The 23,817-nt window shown below is 43.4% G+C and overlaps 2 protein-coding genes across 2 annotated transcripts in view; one reads left to right on the top strand and one right to left on the bottom strand.

Moving 5' to 3' along the window:
- Positions 1-16,815, bottom strand: part of LOC123968011 (teashirt homolog 1-like) — a 34,472-nt gene extending 17,657 nt beyond the window's left edge. Inside the window, exons 1-2 of the mRNA XM_046044467.1 lie at positions 15,828-16,815; positions 15,053-15,622 (exon numbers count right to left, since the gene is read on the bottom strand). Of these exons, the coding sequence (XP_045900423.1) occupies positions 15,053-15,092 (40 nt within the window). The 5' untranslated portion in view covers positions 15,093-15,622; positions 15,828-16,815. The remainder of the gene's footprint in view (positions 1-15,052; positions 15,623-15,827) is intronic.
- A 55-nt stretch (positions 16,816-16,870) lies between these two features.
- On the top strand, positions 16,871-21,818 carry LOC123968013 (prostaglandin reductase 3-like). Its single transcript, XM_046044477.1, has 2 exons — positions 16,871-17,474; positions 19,646-21,818. The coding sequence occupies exons 1-2, from the start codon at positions 17,191-17,193 to the stop codon at positions 20,574-20,576; spliced, it is 1,215 nt and encodes a 404-aa protein (XP_045900433.1). The 5' UTR covers positions 16,871-17,190; the 3' UTR covers positions 20,577-21,818.
- The last annotated feature ends 1,999 nt before the right edge of the window (positions 21,819-23,817 follow it).

Below are 23,817 nucleotides of genomic sequence, written 5' to 3'. Positions count from 1 at the left end.
CATAAAGATGATAAACAGAACAGAAACAAACTATACAAAGTGTTGGGATGAAAAGTCCTTTGGTTGCAGATTTCCCTCTACATCGTGTGTTGTCTGTGTGTGAGTGTGTGTCTCCAACAGTGACCTGGCAAAAGGAGGGAGACAAAAAGAAGGGGAGGTAGGGCAAGGACCCTAATGAAGCCGTAAATCAGAGTCCGATGAGAACAGACTCTGAAGGAGGATCACATCACTGGAGATCAATGCAGACAGCTAGACACACACTCACACAGGCACACACACATACACACACACACACACACACACACAGGCGAGAATAAAGACGAGAAACAGTCAGACACAAACACATGCCAGAATTCCCTAGTGAGGCCGTCTTCTGAAGGTAAGTACATGAGCAAAAAGCACACACACACACACACAAAGTGACACACTCTCATTTACAATCTATTAAACTTCCTCTACGCTGTCCCCCCTTCTTCCCAGAACCCACCCATAGGCTCAGGAGTCCCACCTCCTTGTTCAATCCTGCTCGTCTGAATAATATCGGCCGTGATGAATGGCGCCATAACTCTGATATCCACAATCAATCTCTGTTTTAAAGACACATCCATCTTCTATAATGCTGATGGTGGGGGTTGAGGGAGTAGGGGATTCGTGGGGGGGTGGGTGCTCGCCTGACCTCCTAGCGGGAGGGTGGTTGTATGGAAAGGTGGAAGGAAGGGTGCTGATGGAAGGAAGAAGGGGAGTGGGGATGTGGGGGGGGGCACTGAGTGATGTCTGTCAGCTCACATCTGGCTGGAAAAATAAATGAGGCTTATGAAGACAAATGAAAAGATGCTGTCTGCCCAGTCCCCCACCTCCCTGACACACACACTCACATACAGACGGAGAGGAAGGAGGTGAAAAGACAAAGAAGAGAGAAGCTGAATAGGAGACAGGAGACGAGATAGAGGGCATTCATTGACGCAATCGTGTTACAAGGATAGTGCCCGTTTTTTCTGCATCTCAATGCCACTTCTCTCATTCTCAATCTCCTTATAAACAATGAAGCTGTTAAATACACATGTACATTTAGCATCAACGTGAGCTAAGCTGTTGTAGGCGCCGAAATACGCTGCAGAACTGTGTAAATATGATTTGTTTTATTGTGCTTTAGCTGAACGTGGCCGCAAGTTATAATCAATGAAAATAATACTGCTGAAGACCCTGACAAGAAAAAAGGAAAACAAAAAAATCAAAATGGCCACTGTGACTGAAACGCTCAGCCCTGAACTCACACCTACAGCTGTGTGTCCAAGACAGGGGAGCGGCAAAGTATTTAGTGAGCTGGGGGATTTAAAGCGTGAACTATCAGTGACCTGTTGGAAGGGTCACCCCTCAGTGACACCGCCACTGAATATTCTTCTTAATGATGTACCACATCTTTTCACCCCCGCAGACAAAGCAAGGAAACATAATACCGTCAGGAGGGCTCCCCCACAACTTCTCCTTTCTTTCTCTTTTTCCCCCTCACTCACACTCTCTCTCTCTCTCTGTCTGCTCACCACCTCGTGCTGCCCTGAGTCAGATTTTTAATTATTAAACAGAGAATTTCACCCAAAGTTTTTCAGCTGCTCTTCAGGCTGTCTGATCTGCCCGGACCTGGCTGGATTCTGCACCGACTGCTAGAGGTAGAAATATACTCTGTTTAGACTAGTATTAGAAAGCAAAAGTAAGCGAGCGGGCACAGTTTTCAAAGATGCGTGCCTGCGAGATGTATCAAAATTGTATGTATTTGACATCCCAAGCATGCCTTGAGAAAACTGTTCTACTACATATATTTCTAGCAGTCCTAACATATGGAAATGTGTTTGCAACTACAACTGGATCCCAACCAAAACCTGGCTGTCTTAACTTAAAATTAAAAAGACACACAACTGGATGCTAAATGGCAACATTGGTCTTGAAATATAGGATCTCTATAGATATAGTTATCAAATAAATTTGTTTTTATTGAACTTGCTTTATTCTCATTTCTCACTAATTTGGTCGCACTTGCTCAAAAGAAAAGTTCTTCAAAATAAGACATTGCTCACTGGTGGACAAACATGGCACAAGGCCTTCTTTACTGCAACTTAACACAGGTAAAGAGGCATTACAGTGTTCAAGCTCTGGCCTCTCTTAAAAGTCTAATCTGGCCGTGGTGGAAGAAGGGATGGGCACCCAGGGCAGATAGTTTATTGATTCTGCAAGTGGCTGGGATGGAGTTAACCTTAGCAGGGGCTGATGATGGGGGGTGGATGAGGGGTTGGGATGAAAGGTGAGCCGATGATGGATGAGAGGAAGCTGGAAATGGAGTGCATGCGGTGAGGTAAGACGTTAACAAAAAAAGTTGTAGATAGGCATGCCATCACTGGACTGACACAGCTTGCTATTGTAACTGACACATCGGTTACGACAGGCGCTCCTATGTACAAGCTGTTCTGCAACATAAAGCGTTCTTAAACGGGCCCCGAGCGTTCAGCACCGTGACCTCCAGACCTCCGACTAGGGCCCGACCAGCCGGGAAAGCTGTAATCTCTCTGTCAAACAACTCTTCAGTAGCAGGTATGTAGTGTGTGTGTGTGTGTGTGTGTGTGTGTGTGTGTGTGTGTGTGCATATAAATGTTTGCAGGCCACAAGGAGATAAAACGAATAAAAATGACAGAAAAGCAAGTAAAGAATGATGTGGGGAGGGTGCTAACAGCTATGCTCTAATAAGGCTATAATAATAACAATCAGAAAGATAAAGACCATCTTAATCTGATCAGCAAGCAACCTTTTGCCCTGGAGGAGCATAACAAAACACAATAATGTCAATTTACTAATCCATGTGGCAAGTTAAAGCTGCTGCATTATATATCTTTCTGTACCAAAACTTTAGGACTACAGTATTATTGCTATCATCACTGGGTGATAATATTATGAATGACTGTATAAAAAAATTGTGTGTGTTGTTGAACGGTTAGCTTGAAGGGTTTTGAATGCTGTCTTAATGTGATTTTTTTCTTTCAGATTTTCTTCAAAGTTGAACTGACTTTGGCTTTAAGGTACAGCTAGTGCCTGTACTCACTCACACACACCTGTGTACACACACACACATACACTGTGAGTACAGGGAAGACAGAAAACATTACAGGGCCCTTTTTTGGCACCAGGCAAAGTGAGTGGGGAGGGTGGAGCTGGCGGTGGAGGAGGAGAGTGAACGGCGGGGGCGGGCTGAAGGAGCAGAGATGAGGGAGGGAGGGAGGGAGGAAGGGAAGGAGGGAGGGTTGAGCGTTGGAATGAACTCTCTCAGGCTTTGTGGTGCACGTTTCCCAAGGCCCCCGCCTGGCCCCTTTGATAAATGACACATGTCATTCTGTCAGCTTGTGACACTGCAGCTGGGAGGCCCTGTGATGTATGGCTCTGCTGAAAAAGGAAATCAACTTTTTTCCCTTCTCTCTCTCCCCTGTTTCTCCCCCCCCCCTCCCCCCCTCCATCAGCCCAGGCTGAGTACATGGCCTTTTTATATGAGGATTTAGGTTTCCTCTGGTCCAGTAACCCCCCCTCCCAGACAGGCATGCATGCAGCCAGGTTGCAGCTGGTTTGTTCTCCACGCACACACACAATCGCGATGACGCAGCTATTATGATCGTGTACAAAGCCGTAACCCGAGGAAAAGGGGGCAACGCCGCATCGGTGGTGGATCCAGGATTTATAGCTAAAAGCCGAGGAAGTAAACAAACTCTGCACTTTTTAGTAGGCAAAGGGGGGATAGTGGGGCAGGTGGAGAGGGGGGGGCAAGATTCCGGTTGGGCAGGATGGCTGGTGTCTCCCACTGGGTCATCTGTCATCCATGTGTCTGACTGGAGGACGAGCACACATTGCGCATGCACACACATACACTCCCAGAGGAACTGGGATGAACTAAGAAAAGTATGCCACACACACACACACACACACGCAGGCACATGCAGTATAGATGCAGGCAGATAAATATTCACACTCGAAAAGAGATTTCAGAGCAAATACCCGCACTATCAATCTTCAAACAGTGAGGAAAAAAATGAAAACAAAGATGCAATGAGATTTTATTTCACAGGGCAAATGAATCTAGCCAATAAGCTGCTCCCGCAAGGCCTGCCCTAACCCTCCCTTCCTAGCAGATTAGCCTATCACGGCATCCCATTGACCTCTCCACTCTATGCGCCGCCCACGCAATGGGTGAGCCAGCATAAAGAAGACCAATCTCTCTCTTTCTCTTTTTTTCCCCTCTGCACGCACACTTTCTTACTGGCTCTCTCTAATCATATCCTGGTTCTTTCACTTCCTCACTCTTCCCACTCCCTCTCTCTCTCTCTCTCTTTACACCCTTCCTCCCAAGTTTCTCTCTCAACAGCTGACCTGTTATCAGCGCTCTGGAGAACCCCCCCGAAAAAAAGCCGAGCGTGAGTCAGGCGTGACCGAGAGACGTTTCCCAGTGTCGCCTCTCAATCTTCATGCAATCTCACACACAAACACACGCACACACACACACACACACACACACACACACACACACACACACACACACACTTCACCAAACACTACAAGACAAACACATTGATTTAGAATCAAGCAAATGTCAAAATATGATCACCGGTGATTACTCAGTCCGGTCCGGTAAAATGGTGATGAGGTGATGGATGTATCGGTATAAAATCACAGGAATGAGGAACAGGATTTCAGCCTGCATACACTAATGAGTAAGAGTTCACTATGTGTTGCTATGGGGACCAGGGCTACTTTGACTAAAGGAGAGCAAAAGAGCGAGAGACACAGAAAGACACAGGCAGAAGAGGAAAAAAAAGAAAACTGCTTGAAAAGGAAGGAGAAGTTGGTGAGGATCCAAGAGACAAAGGAAGAAAAGAAAGAGCACGGTCAGCCGTATTAATACATTTGTTTATTTTATTTTATTTTTATTAAAAGATGACCCATAGGTTTTATATGATATGTTTATTGAGAAATGTACACTGTTGTCTAAGGTATAAGCTCTTTTAACTGCATTTAACAGTAATGCAGTATTTTTGATTGGATTAAACAAGGCAACAATATTTTTAGTGTTATTATTATCATTGCTATTATTATTGGCTTATTGGCTTAGAACATTTTAGTATCATGTAATTCTGTTAGATACAGAAAACATTTGGAATTTTTGGTGGCATGAAAATTATTCAAATTAATACCATGCAGAATTATAAATATCAGCTATCTGCACCTTCCAGCACCGAAACACTGATATCCGCTGTAAAAGGGCTGTATCTGTTTGAACCTAAAATCAGCTGAGGAAGAGAGAAACTATGCCAGGGAGAGAAAGAGATCAAACAAAAACAGGCATAAGAAGTGCGGCAATCGCCCTGGACTGCGGCCACCTAGGGTTCTTGACCTGCCTACGACCCCTTCAGATATGCACTCTGGCCTGGGGGGGGGTCATCATTAGGGCTGAGTGATGAGCGGTGGCCATGTCTGACGACTGCAGGGTAGAGCTCTGCCGCAGGACCGACACTGCATTTATAAATGCCAGAAGGCCTTCACAACGCCGTCAACAGCACCAGTGCAACAACTGTGTGTGTGTGTGTGTGTGTGTGTGTGTGTGTGTGTGGTTAGAGGAGGGGGTTGACCCACCACTGGTATGAGCCCCCCTGTTAACAAGCTGCCTCTGTGACCCACAGGATATTGCTATACACACACAAAGACAACAAACACATTGAAAACACACAGCGCCACTGCCACTGGAGGAGCATTCCTGCCCCTAATGTCCATCTACATGAAGAGTGTAGCCACTGTAGCCATTTTGTTTTTGTTTAGTCTCCTTTTTACCCAAAGTTTGGTTTTAGCGGTTTGATTTTCTCTTTTAATCACAGCTGGAGGAAAGGAAGAGGGAGGCATGAGGAAATGAAGGAAGTGATGTGACAAGAGGGGCAGTGTGTGGAAGCAGGATCCTGGGTGTGTGTTGTTGCATGTGTGTGTAAGAAGGCAGCAGTGTTGGGACTCCAAGGTCAGCCGATAAACACCACATTCACAAGTCAAGAGCGGAGGAAGGTGGAGAACCCGCAACCTCCCATTTCCCCCAGTTCCTCCAATCCAAGCCGAGCATTCGCCTCAATTAATCACGGGAATTGTTACACCATGGTAATACCAAAAACAATCTCCATGATCACACGCACAAACAAAATTTCAAATTGCTATCATCCATCTCACCTGCCCCTGTTAAAAGCACAGGGGGAGGGGGTGGGGCCATTCATTGGCCTCCCTCTCCCTCTCCGTTCGAAAGGCCTGGCCAGTAAGATGATGGTGAAAAATTAACGGCAGGCAGCCAAACAAGTAAAGGCGCCAGGGCGAGGGGATCAATGCGCGGCATCCGCGGTGGGAGCAGCTATGTAAAACACTTGCCTTAAGTCAGCCGCATCCGGTTAATATTTAATCTCTCCATCCATCTCCACAAAGAGCATTTCCCTTTTAGCTTTAGCTGCCGTTTACTTTGATTACACACAACCGTTTGGGGTGGCTGGGGGGGGGGGGCAAGTAGGAATGATAAGAGAGCATAGTGGGTGATTTGCATGCGGATGGAAAATATTCTCAGGTTTGATAATCGCTGGGAGCAGTCTAGTGCCAGTATGAGACAGAAGAGAGGAGGTAGGCCTGGAGAAAGAATTAAATAAAAAGACAGGGAGAGAGGTTGAGGCATTAAAAAAAAAGGTGATGCAGAATGAAGCTCTGAAAAACAAACTGAATTTCACTCCGAGGGGTTGCCTTATTTAAAACAAGAGATATGCAAATAAAGCAGGAGTAGCGAAATAACACTGATATTATCTTCCTCGGTTATTTTCTGTGGCAAATGATTTCTAGGGAGGAAATCCAAAACTGTAACTCCCAAGTGAACATGCAAATCCATCTATGTATTCCTGGGGAGCCTTCTGCGCTCACTCTCATGTTGCTTCCTCACGTTGCTGTTTTTGCTTCCTCCTTATACCGATTGAAGCTTCTCATGTTTATTCTGTGCCGGCACTGAAAACCGCATTTCTTTCAGAAGTCAAGTAATAACTACACACTGTGTCAACAGCCTGGTACACAAGCATATAATAACTTTAAAATTCATAGAACATATGTGCATGTAAGGGTCAATTATTTGGTATATAATTAGAAATAAAGGTATGTAACACTAAACTTGTCTCCATCTTTATTGCTCACACACACACTGTCACCACTTTTGCCAAATGAGTCCTAGTCTCATACACATGATTTTACACTTTAATAATTAAAGGGAAATTAAACTGCATGCCACTGCACTGATTTAAACCCCTAAAAATTTTGAAAATATGGCAAATGGAGAACACACATGCTTATTTTACTTTTTTGTCGCTGTAAAGCCAGAAGCCTGCCGACCCCAAAATGTGTTTGTCTGCCAGAGGGTTTACTGGAAGGGAGCCTTCGAGATGGGCAATGGCAACTGTTCCATTTTCTCACTCATTGACCTCAACTCCCTACTTTACAATGTGGAATAAAAGCGGCTCTGTATTAGCTAACAGGGTGAGTAGCAGAGGATCAAGGGAACCAGACTCTAGGTTAGTCTGCAGCCGCTGCTTTGCAAAAGGTGTACACCACACACGCGCTGTACAAACGCACCCAGACAGATACACACAAACACAGACCAGGGATGAAATGGAAGGGCTATTTAACCCGTAGAATGGAGTTAAGGACCGTATTGCAGCCTGATTTAAATCTTTATAACTGAGGGTTATAGAAAAGGCAGTAACAGTAAGTTAAATCACCACTTTTTGATGTCTATATCATTGCCTCTTTCTGGGAATGTTCAGTTACCTGATAGCGAAGCGAGATTCAAACAGTAGCTCACCCTTTGTACAGCTACAAATGGACAAAACTGGACACCCGTCCACCTACAGACACATCACCATGATCACTAATACGCCGGGCTATTGATCAGCGTGCATCTGCCGCTGGCTGCTGTTTCAAAGGGGGAAGAGAACCGGGGCTGCAGGGCCTGTGACAACACTGACAAGGGTAAAGTGTTATTTCGCTCATCCCCCGACAGCTGGACAAGGGGGAGGGAGGGTTGGAGCGGGGTGTTGTAGCGATGGAGGGACGTGTGTGAGTCAGTAGGGGCATTCGGCCGGCCGGGCAGTAATTCTTAATTGACACCTGTCAGGATAATAGCGGCAGTCACAGCTGTTGCGAGAGAATTTGTCCATCGTCCCGTTCATCTGTCAGCTCTAATACCCTTCCTAAAAGCTGCCCTCCCACCCTCCAACACCATCCCCCCCCCACACACACACACACACACACACCTTGCCATCCATCCACCCACGTTGACCCCCAACTAGTAACACCACCTTCCTTGATGCTGCTGTTGGACTTAATATTGGTGTCCACTGCTGGTATCTAACATGCATTTCTCCCATCTCTCTTGATTCCATTTCATTATTGGAATGAGAGTACAAACAATGGCAAAACAGACCTGTTTTGTTACATTGCTCTTTGCATTCAAACCATGTTGCGATGATAAAGTATTTGGTTAAAAGAAGCTCCCAAAAAAATCAAGAATGCACAGTTAAACTCTTACACTTCCTCCGTTATTTGTTTCCCTTTGAGCTTTTCATTTCCCCGACGATCTCCACCTAACTTTGTCTGATGAGGTACAACTGACAGACGAGGAGGGGAAGGAGCACAGTTTAAAAAAGAAAAAAACATTTTTCATTCACCCCCACCCCGCCCACCACTACTGGCACTTCTCTCTCTTTTCTCTTTGCTTTTGAGTGGCAAAGAACGAGTATTTATCCAGAAGAGAGGGGGATGTGAGATGAGAAACATGGTGGAGAGGGGAAAAGAGCGAGAAATAAAGGGAGAGGGAGTGCCGAGAAACGAGAGGAGAGATGAGAGGTATGTGTAAGAGACGGAAAGAGAGAGAGAGGGGTAGAGAGGCATAGGGGAAGAAAAGACGGAAGAGAGGGAGGAGTGCGCAGGGGTTGGGTGTCCCTGGATAGGGCTTTTGCTCTTCTATAGTGGGCCCATCTCGTTTGTCTTGTTTGTTTGTTGGCATCAAAGAGCTGCCTCTCACTCCCCCTGCTAACTGATGTAATGAGTGGGTAAGCTACATGTTTTTTTTTTCCTGCGCTGAGGAATTCAAATACTTATTAGACAAAATATTCTGTAATTGCTCATCTTTTATTGATAGAAGTAACATGTTAAATTTAGCTCTAGCAGACTTTCCCATAGCCTCGCGAGGAGGCACTGCACTGATCAAGAGAGCAAATTTACCCTCGGCAAATGTAACACTTTACTTAAGAAAATTTGAGATGTCAATTTTTTGCGCCTTAAATGTTGCACGACTACTTCTCTTGAACGCTTCCCCTCTTATCTTCCTCATGTCTCAAATTATGTCCCAGAGATAAAAAAACAACAAAAATTCACCACAACATATGAACAATTTTCATCAATGAGCTCAAAAGCCAAGACATCACCAGTGTGGGGCCTTAACAAAATGTAATTACTCAGCACAACACAAATATTACATAGTAATTAGCACACTTAATGAAGAGCTGATAACAGCAACAGATTTGAATCCAATCTGAATCTGATGTTTAAAAAAGGGAGTTTGTTATGCTGCTGCAACATTGAAAAATGACAACAAAAATTCTTTATTTGGGAGGGAAATTGTTTTTCTATGGCAGTCAGGAGTAAGACTGCTTGTCAGCCCAGTCCCAGAGGGCTGCTTTCTATCTGTTTCAGACTTGATTTTCTCAGACTTTTTTTTTTTCTTTTTTGGATCCCATGACTTGCTGCTGTTTTTATGTGCTGCAAGGCAGGCAACAAAGCACATCTGGTTGCTTTAATGATATGATTTCCCATCATACTAAGCCACCTCCATTATGACCTCCCACAGAGACATGCTGGCTGCACTTAAGCATTAGGTGTAGGTGTGTGTGTGTGTGTGTGTGTGTGTGTGTGTGTGTGTGTCTGTCAGTCTGTCTGTGTTTATGGTTGATGGTTGATGGTTGATGTGTGTGTGTGGATAAAGTGCAGCGAGGGCAACACATTGCTAGTGATGGTAGCAGCGTGCCCTGAGGGCAGCTTTTGTTGCGAATGCCCCGGAAAGAATCAGAAAGAAAAAGAGACAAGGAGGGGTATTACTGCTATGGTGTGAAATATATCCTTATCTATGTGAACAGGAAAAGCTTAACACATGCTGCGTAAACCTTGCTAATACCTTCCGTTTGATTATTAAGTTTTCACTGATAATCAATACAAAAAAAAATCCATTTCATGTTGATCTTGAAACAGTTTTGTAAATGGGAATGTTAGATTTTTAATTGTGTAGTTCTTGTGCAAAAGAATTGCATTTACAAGGATAATAAACCTAACTAGTGCATGTAACTACCACACACACACACACACACAAACACACAAGCACAGGGGCACTCGTGGTGACTCGAGGCATTAGAGGAGCGAGCTGAGCATGTTTGACCTTTGACTGCCTCAAATCCCAGATGTAAATTTAACTAATAGTTTCGGAGGGTGGCGCAGGAGCAAAAGTGGCTATCGACGAGGCCGATCGATGCCACCTGCTAACGACACCACCGCTCCAATTAGCGTAACCTCTAGCCGAGTCCGACCGCCAAACACGCACGCTAAAGGGAAAGTCCAGGAAACATACTGCACAACTGAAGGTGGGAAAACAAAACTGGCTGCTGTGGATCGATATGTGTTCCTGCTGTGTCTGATATCCCTCGTTTTGATTGGGAATAGTGAACAGAAGGGAGAAATATGTGGAGCTGCTGTTGGAGGTTGTTTTTGTGCTCCTGTGGGGGAACGGAGAAGGGATCTGAAGGCAGGCCCTGCTAAAGAGGATGACTAACATGGTGTGGTTACCGTTACACTCGTTCAAGTTATTCATTCCAGGAAAACTAACACCGGTCAGTGCTAAGCTACAAACACACACACACACACACACACACACACACACACTCTCTTCGCCTCTGTCTCTCTCCCCCTCTCTCTCTCTCACACCCACACAAACATACACATACTTTTTTTTCATTGAATTCTAACATAAACTTCTCATTTCTCAGAAGCTGTGGAGCCTTTAAGCCATCGGAAGTTATAAGCTGCTCCAACTTTCAGGCCAAAGACACTAGTTCCTTTGCTGAAAATCAACATTTCATCAAAACAAGACTGTTCTAATTCTCAAGCAGGAGGGTGGTATTCAAATCCAGCAACATTAAAAGTGAAAAAAAACACACACACCTAGAGGATACACACTCCTGCACTCCTCAGGACGATGGTATAGACAAAAGGGTAGGGGGGCACATAAATCTCAGTATGCTGATTATTTTGAGGGGGAGAATATCACATAACAGCATCGTCAAGTAAGAGCACAAAGGTCGCTGTGTAATCTTAGCTACCCCGGGCATGCAAAATCATTAATCCCTGGGCACTGTGATTCTCCAGCTCGGAATAAACTGGAGGCCTTCAGTGAGGCGGCTACAGCACCGAGTTGGGAGGACGTTCAGCCAAAGTACGTGTTATGATGTGGTGGTGATTTAGTAGCAGGGCTGCAACACATGCAAAAGTGTAAAAACTTCAACCGAACGTCTGTAATTTAAAAAATGGTTCCTGGGATTACTTTGGAGTGCTGATTCATCAAGTGGTTAGAACAGGCCTTAGCCGTGTCATTAATATAAAAATAAATAAATCTCTCGCAACAGTTGAAACATCTCCACCCTCACATTCCAGCCAAAGACAGGGGAGAAACCTTTAAGAAAACGCACGGCTACCTTGACACAAAAAACAAAGGAATAAGATTGTAAAACAGAGGTAGAGGTTGCAATGTGCTGTGGCTGGTCTGGCTTGCTTATTACAAGGTTATAATAGTGGTGGGGGTGGGGGCGGGGGTTGCGGGGGCTTACTGAGGTCATTAACTGGCATTGTCTCCTGACGTGATTAGTCAGGTAGCAAAGTCCATTTGTCACCTGCACAGGCAAATTGAGTTGGTGCTGCACTAGGGGCTATGGGGACTGTATAATATCAACTTGATTACATCAAGGCAGCTGCGGACTTGACACCTTACCGAATTTGTCAGCATTAATCGTTAGGGCCTGTCACAAATCCATCAGCTCCACAGATAATTAGGGCTCTCTCTAATGAAGCCAACGGGAAACAACCTTGCCCCCCCCATACACACACCTATACGCACGCACGCGCACGCACACACACACACGCACACACTGCCTTTCTTATAATTAACCATCGTGCTCCACAGAAATAAGAGTGACTATCTTATCTGCTCTTCCTCCTCATCTTCCTCCTGAAACACTATCTAAGCCTGCCTCGGATGAAAGACGGTGTCACTTCATTCTGTCTTTTAATTGTTCCTGCCTTCCCTCCTGTCCTCGTCACCATGAAATCACGTCGTTTAGTGATGAGGTGAGGCTACAAGTGCAACAACGCACACTGGAGAGTGCATTTTATTTATTTATTTATTTACACACTTTGTAAGGTTTCTTTGCTTCCATCTTTATTATTTTATGCAATTTCTTAACAAGAATTTTAAATAAAAACTGTAAAAAGATAATGTATAATCTGTAAAAAAAATAAATAAATAAACTTGTGTCATGGCCATTTTCTGTGGATCTTCACACCACACACACACACAAGCTTCAAATTAATACTTGAGAAAATGTTGAAAATTATTGTTTGATTAAAAAAATCAATTACGTGTAAAAATGAGAATTGTCTATATGTAAATGTAATATTTACAAAGATTTTTTTAAATTTAGGGGGAGAACACAGAATACAAAAATTAAGTTGTTGCTAAAAGACCATGAACGTTGCCTACATTATAGCAAAACATAAACTGTAAAAAACAACTGATCAAAAGAAATCCACAATTATGACATTTGCCATTTCTGGTGTCATGGAATATTTCATGGTGGACTTGGCCTTGAAACACTAAAATAAATATAAATAACAAATAATATTCTCCAAAAACAGCTACCAGGTGAGAAAAAAAAAGAAACCTGTCAAGACAAGTCTGCTGCTGTTGTTTTAATTGTCTGACTGCCATGCACAGTCCCACCATGAACAATTTCTCTCTCTGAGCAGCAGCACAGAAAGGAAGTCACAGGTCAGTACCAGCTCCCAGTGGAGTATCAGGCTAGCCTAGTGTGTGTGTTAGTTATTTGTTGCTACTGGGAGAGTGGAGTGGAGGGCGTTATCTCTGTCATGTTCATGGAAGAATGGAAAGCATCCCGTCTGCCAAGCTGTGATTGACCATTACAACCCATGATGCGCATGGCACTCAGTGGACAGTGTAATGGATCAATGGTGTCTGTGACTCAGTGTGTGTGTGTGTGTTTGTGTGTGTGTGTGTGTGGTGAGAGAAGGGAGGGGAGGAAGGGGTCACAGCAATGTTATGTTTTTATGCCTCCATCTACATGCAGAAACCTAACGGGAGTCACTCTTCTCCCACCATGGCTGACCTTTTTCGGAGGGCTATTTCGCCGAAGCAACAACCAAAACTCAGAAACACACACACACAACACACACTCGGAAAAGTCCAGTGAGGCTCCATATCTAAATCTGAATCCTTTCTCTCTCAGTGTGGGCCAGAAATCATGTGAAAAGTGCTTTGCTAGAAAGACAAGAGAGAAAGAAAGAAGTCGACAGCAAGCACCGGTTGAATGTTCTCCATCCTACACTCCTTCTCATCCTCCTCCTCCTCCTCACCACCACCACCGCCGCTGCCGCCATGATCACCAGCTCCCTGCTTAAAATGATAAAACCTGCTGAGTTCAAAGTCTTCGTCAGCTGGCCCTCCTGTTCGACCCGCTTTGCACCTCATATTTCAAAATCTCTTTAAAATTCTGTAACTGTCTTTTGTTCACTCCAGTTGTTAATGCCTAACTTCAAAGGCTCGGCCTCATTAGCACAGAGGTAGAAACCCCTGTCACTCATTTACATTTGTTTAAAGGCTGCAGGGAGACGAGAGGAAAAAGGGGGAGTCCAAATCCAAACCACTAGAAGTCAACCTTGTCGATCCTCTGCCAAGACCTGGTTTTATCAGTTGGTCACATTGCAAATATAATACTCCCCACTAGCAGTGGATATTGATTTCATTACTGGACTGATTCTTACAGTGAATGTGGGGTGAATTTGGATGGGAACGCGCAAAAGACCTCGACATTTATCTCTATGAAGAAAAGGCATACGAGGGGAATCAAACATCTGATTAAAAAAAGGAGTGTTTTGGGTGAGTTTCCCTGTGATCTACTGAACATACACACCGCCCTTTCATCTGCTTTTAGTACCTTCCCTTAAAATAAAATGAGGTGATTTTCCACCATAATTCACAACTTTTTTCTTTTTTTAGCTTTTTCGGTTCCTGATTGAGACAACAGGAGGGTGGTGTGTGTGAGTGTGAGTGGCTAAACCTACCAGAGGCATGCCTGTCTTCATGGAAGGATTTATTGATGTTTATCAGGGATGAATAGATCAAAGACTGCCACATGACAGGCGATCAATCACGCATCAAATCAAGGATGGCAATCCTCTAATAAAATAGAAAGAAAGGGAAAAAACGGCTCTCACCAGTTTTCTCCTCTTCTTTCCCAGTCAATTATTCATCATTACTCACTCTTGAACCTCAAAAGCTCCCTTTTATCCCCCATAACATGCCATTTAGTTTATCTCACCATTCTTAAGAGAACTTTCCTGGCAAAGGAGGGTTTTAAAAAAAAAAATCTCAGTGGCACTGCGCAGATATGTGCGCCATTTGCGCAATTAAACACATTTAAAACACAACGGTGGGTCAGGGATTGAGTTGCGCGCTCTGTTAATAAGACAACAAACATAATTTGAACAGAGTTGTAAAATAAAGCTCAGCATGCTGTACAGCTAAAGAATGTGATGTGGGAGGACATATTTTCATTTAACACTTGTAAATAAAAAACTAGTTGGCTACTGGGATGGGAAATGGTCGGTATGGAGAGGCGGGTTATACCTGCTGATCGCCGCGGCTCTTGCTGCTTTCTCCTCGGCATAGTGACCCTCACTTTCCACGGTGCTTCTCATGCAGGAATTAAAAACAAATCAAGTCTATCAGTTTGGAAAAATCATCCCGTTTTTCGGGGGAAGGGGTTTGATCTCGGAGGTGAAAATGTCGTCTCTTTAAATGGGCTGCTCTTTTGTGGACTTGAAAGCTGGATCGGCTTCGACAGTAAGCTCAATTTTTACGAAGGGATTCGGCCAGCTCCTGACACCTTCATGTCCTTCAAAGATCATCTTCCTTCATGTCTCTTATGGCAGGGTAAATAAAAAAAACAGACGGAGCAGCAGCTAGAAAGCACCTTGAAACCCAAGTTTTCAGTTCACTCCCCCTGGGAAAAAAATCCCCTTAATCTCCAGAGATGTTTGGAGGGGGACGATACTTTGTTGCGCCTTTTACGCACACCAACACTAAAAAATAAATAAACTCTGGCTGTAACCAAACAAATACGTCCCGTGTGAGCGCACCGCACAGCTCTGATAAGTAGTGTATCCTTGTGTTTCCTTTTCTGCTTTTGCCGGAGACCTGAAAGAGAGAAAGGGAGAGGAGAAAATAGATAGACAGGCATTAGATGGGTTAATGTCAGTCCCGTCACAACCACGCCACCTCAGCCTGGATCCAGCCTCACCAGTCCGGCGGAGACTTTTTCCTCCCTCCCCTCCTTCCCTCTTTCTCTCCCATTGAAGAAAAAATAAATAAACGAGACGGCCAGGCTTTCTCTCTTACTTACGTTTTAAGAGTCGTGGAAATAATTTCCACCGCTCATCTCATCGCATCTTGGACAGAGTCGGGTTTTTTTGGAGGGGTGGTTGATGCGGTGGAGAGGATATCACTTGAGAGAGGGGGGAAACAAACAAGACGCAGGCGCATCCAAGCTTCGCCAAGAACAGATCAGGTCGACATAGACTAAAATTTAGTGTCTCTTTTAAAAGCACAAAGAGGGGGGAAAAACTCCAGGGACCGATCCGAGGTCTCACCAAAAAAGAAAAAATGGAAACGCGGTGGATCCAGAAGCTGTTTCAGACAGTCTCAACTGATAGACAGACGCATCGAGTGGCTTTTCCTGCTACATTTTTACTCCTCCCCTCTCCACAAGCGTCACCCCTGACAGAGGAGCCTACCTGTCAATCTTTTTAATTGTCTTGTTTTCCCCCCTCTCTCTCTCCTCTCTTTGCTTAAAAAGAGCCCAAACCTCCGACAAAAGAAAGGAATCTTTAACGGGAGATCAACTAAAACCAAACTTATACAAACATGTATCGCAAACCACAACTACTACTACTCAAGTAGCCTATGCGGTTCCTACAACTTAGATGTCATGTTTAGCTTATGAAAGCGTGGCACTGAAATAGTACAAGTTAGAGGTTCGGCTCCCACTGTGGGTGGGACGAGGGTTCAACGGTCCAATATGTTGCTTGATGATTTTTGAATGGAATGGACGCTTCCAGAAAATTACCGATGTTAGATGACAATAGATGAACCGCTACGTGAAACGTGCAAGCAGAATGGAATGCGAACAACACACTTTCACGGATCGCTGGCACGCGCTTTGGTTACAGGTGTAGGCTACATGTGGCACAAACATGTTTCGGCAGCTGCCCCCTTCAAATAAAAATGAGAATTAAATGGGTGCGCGATTGCACAACACGCTGGGTGGTTATATTATGTATTTCTAGATGCTTGAAAAAGATCCGACCGGGCTGGTGTTGTTTTCGTGGGAGGAAAACGGTTGAGGATTTGTAAGGAGATGAGGATTGATTTGTTTCACCTTACTAGGAAGTGTTGTGTCCGGGAAGGGGAGGGACTCCGACGACAAGTCTGGGGCTCTGCTGTGCTACTTGCAGGGCTGCACCAGTGCAACGTTTTGATCCTAAATACTCGAGTCCGTGCTTGTTGTTTTTGATGAAGTAACTGAGTAATGTTACAAAGCATTGCGGCTTTTATTTTAGTTTTAAAGGGCGTTTTGCCCGGCCTGGCCTGTGTGCTGTGCATGTGCAAGGGGAAAGCCTATAGCGCAGGCTAATAGCAGCACTCGGGCTTGTTGCTACCACAGACGTACGCCAAGTTGTCCGTGAACTTTGTCACATTTCGGAGCCATGTCCAGCCTACTATTGGCGAGAAACAGCAGGAGAGCGATCTCGGTTATCGGCGGGGGGCGCAGAGGCACCGACGCACTTTCAGGAGTTCATCCGTCTGCACGGCGCTTCATCATAGATATGTCCTACTCAGCGCACTTCATGGATTTTCAAGGTTCTTCCATACCTAGCAGTATCAAAAAGCTGGTGGTAAACAAGCTTAGTCCTAATTTCAAAGAGGCCGTTTCTATGCAGACCGTTGCGGTCCCGACACCCGGAGACGCGGACTTGCTCGTCAGGAATCGGTAAGTTGCTGTTTTTGAAAGGTGGCCACAAACAGATCCTACTACTGTTTTCCTTCTGCGCGTTCGGAATAGCAATAGGTGATCCAAAGCGTGTTATGAGTCTATTTGTGGACCATTATTGTTGTCGATCTATCACATTAATAATGAGAAGTTGTATAAAGGGATCCGCTTACCTCGATTTACCCATGTCCAGCACCTGCGATCATCATCATCATCATCACAAGATGGCAAAATACGTGAGGAATAAGCGCTGTACTGTAATTCCAAGTTCCGCCCTCTCTGCATTTGTCTATCAATCCATCTCGGCATCTCTCTCTCTCTCTCTCTGTGTCCTGTCTTTCTACGTCACCAAACTGCAAACAGAAAGTCATGGGGGGTGCGGTGAGGGGGGGCTCAGACTGGCATCAAGAGATGATGGAGAAGGAGATGCAGTGTTACATGGCGCGGGAACTGCAGCATCATTTCTCTCATTCACAGCAGCAGCACACAGCAGTGTATTCACTGTTAGGGAAGAGTGAACCCACCTGAAGTCAGTTTCCATGCCTCTTTTAGCCTGACATAGACTGAGTGATCATTATATGAATAGATAAATAGTGTTAAACTATATTTGCTCTGTGTATGGTGGACAAGGCACAACCTAAAGAAATGCTCTTTTTGAATAGTAGTAGGATTGCTTACTATTTCTGATTCAAGCCTGAGGGAATATCTTACCCACATTTTGATTTACTTCTACATTACAGACTGTGTGTACTCAGGATCTGATTTCAAATGTTAAATTAGCCTTACACAAATTCACCTCAGGGTTTACTGTGATATTTGCCACCAATAAAATATATACTGTCCATCAGACTGAGTGTAAAACATAGGACATAAGTGTCTTGCCTTGCAAGACAGTGATCAGCTGCTAGTGAACTTTAGAGTGAACTTTTTTCTTTATTTTAGGTGTCATTGATGTTCTGATGATCTTTTGAAAATACAGTAAATCCTCAAGTTCCAAGATTCCCGAGTGCACATCATCACATTTTTGGATAAAACTTAAATGTAGTCACATACATGAATACAAATGTATGACCGGCTTTTCGAACTGAACCATCCTGAGTGCTTGGTCCAAAATTATACATTCTCTCGTAATAATTTTCTGACAATAATGGACTCATAAACAAAACATTTGCAAAAATGTGATTGTGGGTTTTACTATGAACAAAAAATGCAAGCCTAGAACCTACACTTTTATCAAAGTGTAGCATTTGTCATCACACACATATCAATAACACCTATCATGTTGTTGTATTATAACGTTGCTGTAACAAGTGTTGAGTTTTGAAGTTTGCTGTACATGGTATCATTTTACAGAACATCATTTTAGCGAGTGCTATGTTATTAGATTCAGAAAGATGTTTGTTTGAACAGATTGTGACTTTAGTGTCACAAATATCTTATTTTGATTTGTTTAAGCTCAAGTGGCTCAGTATTTTTAGTATTTTTATGTACATTGAAATAGTTTGGCCTTTGAAGATAACACCGTATTTCCCTGTTAGGAAACTGATTGCATAGATGTAAAGTAGTCAAATCAAGGTGCTTTGTTGTATTATTGTGACCCATCTATAAACCACAGAAGCATTATCTACAAGCTCAAAGTACACGTGTGACATGCACAGTAATGAGGCACAGCATGCACGCCGCTCTAAAAGACAGTAAATGATTTATTTATACATTCCTTTCTCACATATTTGTTTCCAACATGTTACCAAAGTAAGATGAAAACCGCCGTCTTTCGTGTTGAGGCAAGAAGCAACTATCTAAGATTTTAAAAGTGCAGTTTGTTGTGGGTGTCTCTGAAGACAATGAATCATGACATCACGCAATGTGTTTTGTGATACAAACCTTTCCCTGTCAGTGCAGGACTGTTCTCTTCCAGAGAGAAAGGAATCATTGCCAAAACAAACCAGAGTGTTTGTGCCCCGTGCAGACATGTCTAGAGAAGGAAGCTGAAGTCTTGACCTTCAGACAGGAATTCAGGAAATGTGTGCTCACACTAATGACCACATAAAATCTGTTGTGCATGACTGTGAATTATATGTATGCATTTTGCTCACAATTTTATCATGTAAGATTTTTATTTTCTCACTTTGTAATCCACAATTATTTCTTTTCCTCTGTTTGTATTTCAGTTTTGTGGGTATCAACGCCTCTGATATTAATTACTCAGCAGGCCGTTACGACCCCTCGGTGAAGCCCCCCTTCGATGCCGGTTTCGAGGGTATTGGTGAGGTTGTTGGCCTCGGCCTTAGCGCCAGCTCCCGTTACACCATTGGGGACACTGTGGCCTACTTTGGTAGCGGTGCGTTCGCCGAGTACACGGTGGTACCAGCCAAGGAAAGTGTGCCTGTCCCCGCGGTGAAGCCAGAGTTCCTTGCCCTGCTGGTCAGCGGTGCCACGGCCTACATTGCCTTAAAACGTCTGGGCGACCTGGCCAAAGGTGAGACGGTCCTAGTCACAGCGGCTGCAGGAGGGACGGGACAGTTTGCCGTGCAGTTTGCCAAACAGGCCGGTTGTCACGTGATTGGGACCTGTTCATCCAACGAGAAAGCCGGCTTCCTTAAATCCATCGGCTGTGACAGGCCGATCAACTACACCACTGAAGACCTGGCCAAGACGCTGATGAAAGAGTACCCCCAAGGCATAGACGTGGTGTATGAGTCAGTTGGAGGCAGCGTCTTAGAACTCGCAGTGAACAGTTTGGCCAAGAAGGGCCGGCTGATAGTGATTGGCTTCATCTCGGGGTATCAGACCGCATCAGGGATCCCACCCTTCAGAGGGGGAACACTACCGGTCAAGCTGCTCCAGAAGTCGGCCAGCATTCAGGGTTTCTTCCTGCCCCACTTCTTAAGTGACTACAGGGAGGCTCTGGGTAGCATGATGCAGATGTTTGCCATGGGGAAGCTAGTGTGTGAGGTGGATTGTGGGGATTTGGCACAGGAGGGGAGGTTTGTAGGCTTGGAGTCAGTCTTCCGAGCCGTGGACTACATGTATGCTGGGAAGAACCTGGGCAAGGTGGTGGTGGAAGTGGCAGCACCCTCTGTTAGCAATAGTAAGCTGTGATTTAGCTAATTGTTTAGGTATTAAATAAATCATACTTGAACTCAAATGACTGTTAAGTTAAAAACATAAAACTGTAGGACTTTAATCATTTTCAATAGAGTTTATGTTCTTTATTTTTGTAAGATGATTCATATTGCACTATAAGTAAGGTATACAATGCCTTCATGAATAAACAGTTAGCAACTTTACTGCTCTCATGGTTTTGGAAATTCTACGCAATACAAAGGTATTCTTTTTATCATTAATGTGAGGTTTCAGCAGTCGTTCATTTGCCAAACCTAATTTAGAATAGAAAAATCTGAAAATGAACTAATAATTATGCATCAGTGGTAATATTGCACAAATATGCTGATTAAAAATGAGAAACGGCAGCCTCTGTAATTTCACCCAGAAAATATGCCTTAGTGTTTCTTAATCTTGTGTGCCACCTCTGAAATTATTTCAGACCTGCTGCCATAATGTGCTTGCTCTTACCACTCTCTTTGGCACTTTATCTACCATAAATGTTTTATGATAGACTTCATTGTTTTTGTAATAGGGGCTTACATTGGTATGTGCGTGTCAAAAGTGAGTGCTGCTCCAGGTGTGCTTGGTATTTCATTGCCTGTTTGTGGCTGACAGAAACGGCATTCACACAATCAATCTTTTCATTCACATGCCCAGAAGCTGCACATAATAAAAAAAAAATTAGTCCAGCTAACCAGGAGTTGGACTAGAAAATGCCATTACTTTCCCCCACTGCAAGTAAAAAAATCACTTATAGTGAATGTATTGTGGAATGCCCTTTGACATATTTTTTTCATTTTTTTTGTATTTAATTCAGATTTGGCTACAAGAAACAAAGCAGCACAACATATTAATGAAATTTATTTCCGGGATAAAAACCCCTTGAGATGTACCCTCTCGTGTTCGAGGGAGTCCTGACCAAAAATTTACAATAATATAAGAATACACGATATACAGCAAACACTAAACACACTTACAATAGTAAACATATGATAGGAAGTTTAGTCGCATGGCAGATCATTTCCACATAAAACCCAAATATTATCATTGTCATATAAAAATAAGACTTCATTATAACTTTTAAAGCCCCAGTAGGTAATGAGTCTCACAGGATTTCACTTTTTTAAGTTAACCCCATTTCTTAAGGAGTAAGACTCTGCACTGTATGTTGAAGCAGCCCATGTTGTATTAATGTTCTGTATGTAGTCTAAAATAAACACCTGTTCCTACCTTGCAGGGATGGCTGTAGTGTTCATGCACTGTGAACATGTTATTTCCTCATCCAGGTGGCCACTCAAAATATAACCCAGTGTGAAATACGTTACAGGTGTGACCCCAGCATGCAAAGCTGCTACCTTCACCAGACGGTGCAGGAAATCAGAAACACACCAGGCCAAGGCCATTTTGAATCCATAGTCTAGGAAGTCAGAACAGCACTGAGTCTCTGACATAGACAGTGGACACTTTCAGCTTTAGTTACAGTGATTACCAATATTTTAAGCCCTGTAATATCTTTCATTTACACATTGTGTTTTGCAATATTAGTCAAATAGAATATGTTGAGTGTTAACTGCAAACTATGAAAATATTAAATTATCACTTTTTAAATTATTACTTAAACACAACAAGAAAATTATTCATTTAGAAAAGTACTCTGGCCTTTCATTTTATTCACCTTTGAAAATGTTTAATTCTCTTTTCCCTTAGTTTCGCTCCAAATCTTTCAACTACATTTCTTGTTAGAAATGCATGCAAAGGTTTTGTTAATTTTATATGTTGTCATTGTATATCAGTAGACAGAAATAACACTGGGGAGTGCTCCCAAAAGTCATATGTTTTCTTAAGTTAGCAGCGTCCTTTTTCTTTTCTCTGTCTTTGTCTAAAAAATCTAAAATTCTGACTCAGTTAGGTAGCGGTGTTGTACATCATGCCACCCACACATAGCCATGACCTCTAGCCTCTAATGGCAATTGTTGACACATAAGTAAATAATAATAATACAATATACATAGTGTATATATATATATATTTATGTATATATATAAAAACCCAAAGATTATCATTGTTATAATCACCTCCGTAACATTACTGTTTGGTCAGGCGTTATGATGTAAAAGCAAGCTCTTACATGCCAGCTACACAAACGATGGGAGACACATTGATGCACATGGATGTTTAGATAAATTTATCATGCTTGAGTACTGTGTGCACCCATGTTGCAGAGTGAGGAGGAGGCCAGGTTTAGCATCTCTTCAATTAACAGGAGAGGCCTCGTCTCGGCGTCCTCCAGGGCCTACCTGTACCTCCGCTGATTAGTGAGCAGTCACAGCCCCAATTAGAGAACACAGGAACCTGGAGAGACAACACTCTTTATTTAATTGGATTGTGTTGCAGTCGGAGGCTGCTAACTGGCATCGTATTGAAGCAACCTGCATCTGTGGGGCGTAAACAAGACATTAAATATAGTAGAGGACTTCTGGAGAAGCATTCAGAGACTTTTGTGTGATTGTGAAACTTTGGAAACATTTATTCGTTCAAGGCATTATGTGTCTCTCGTTTTAGTCAAGGGTTACTGTTGTACTTCTCAGAAAGAGTCATTAACACAGCAGTTAAATTTAAACAGGTATGTACATGGAAGTAATGGAGGGTAAACTATGTTTACCCTTTTTAACTTGATGTAAATGTGAATGACTTAAATATTGATCATAGATAACAATAACAAGTATTATCAAAGAATTGCATAAGAAAAATGGTTCTTAATTTGAGTACAGTTGTATTGCCTTGTGAATTGTTATTTTATAGTAATACTAACCACTATGATTACCAATTAATCATTGCTCTTCTGAAAAGCCACAAAATTGAAACAAGAGGAACTTTTGAAAGAAGAAATAATTCATTCTACCTCTTACAAATGAAAGTTGCTACAGCTCTGCTTGGACTGTAGCTTATTGTGGCTAATGTTAGCAAATGTTAGCAAACTAAAGACAAGGCATTGCTGTGTAACTGGCGTTGCTTAGTCAGTTCGCTGACCTTATGACTCTTGTCCATTTGTGCCACTGTGTTGACATGTCGTAGCAGTTACCATTCTGACACTCGGGGCCACAGTGGAAGCCACAGTGACTTACTCTCCGTTTGAAATTAAAATGTTTTCTCTTTCTCTCTTTTCCCTCTTCTCCCTCTTTCTCCCTTCTTTTTACCTTTATTGTACTGCTTTAAACCCCCCCCCCCCCCCCCC

Source organism: Micropterus dolomieu, linkage group LG03 (genome assembly GCF_021292245.1).
Source record: "Micropterus dolomieu isolate WLL.071019.BEF.003 ecotype Adirondacks linkage group LG03, ASM2129224v1, whole genome shotgun sequence".
NCBI lineage: Eukaryota > Metazoa > Chordata > Actinopteri > Centrarchiformes > Centrarchidae > Micropterus > Micropterus dolomieu.
The sequence above is the reverse complement of the archived record's forward strand: the minus strand, read 5'-3'. Positions and strand labels throughout refer to the sequence as shown.

Bases quoted from the DNA above. Each gene is read 5' to 3' on its own strand.
- LOC123968013 (XM_046044477.1), top strand. From the start codon at position 17,191: ATGTCCAGCCTACTATTGGCGAGAAACAGCAGGAGAGCGATCTCGGTT. The intron at 17,475-19,645 runs GTAAGTTGCTGT...TTTGTATTTCAG, and splicing joins GACTTGCTCGTCAGGAATCG to TTTTGTGGGTATCAACGCCT.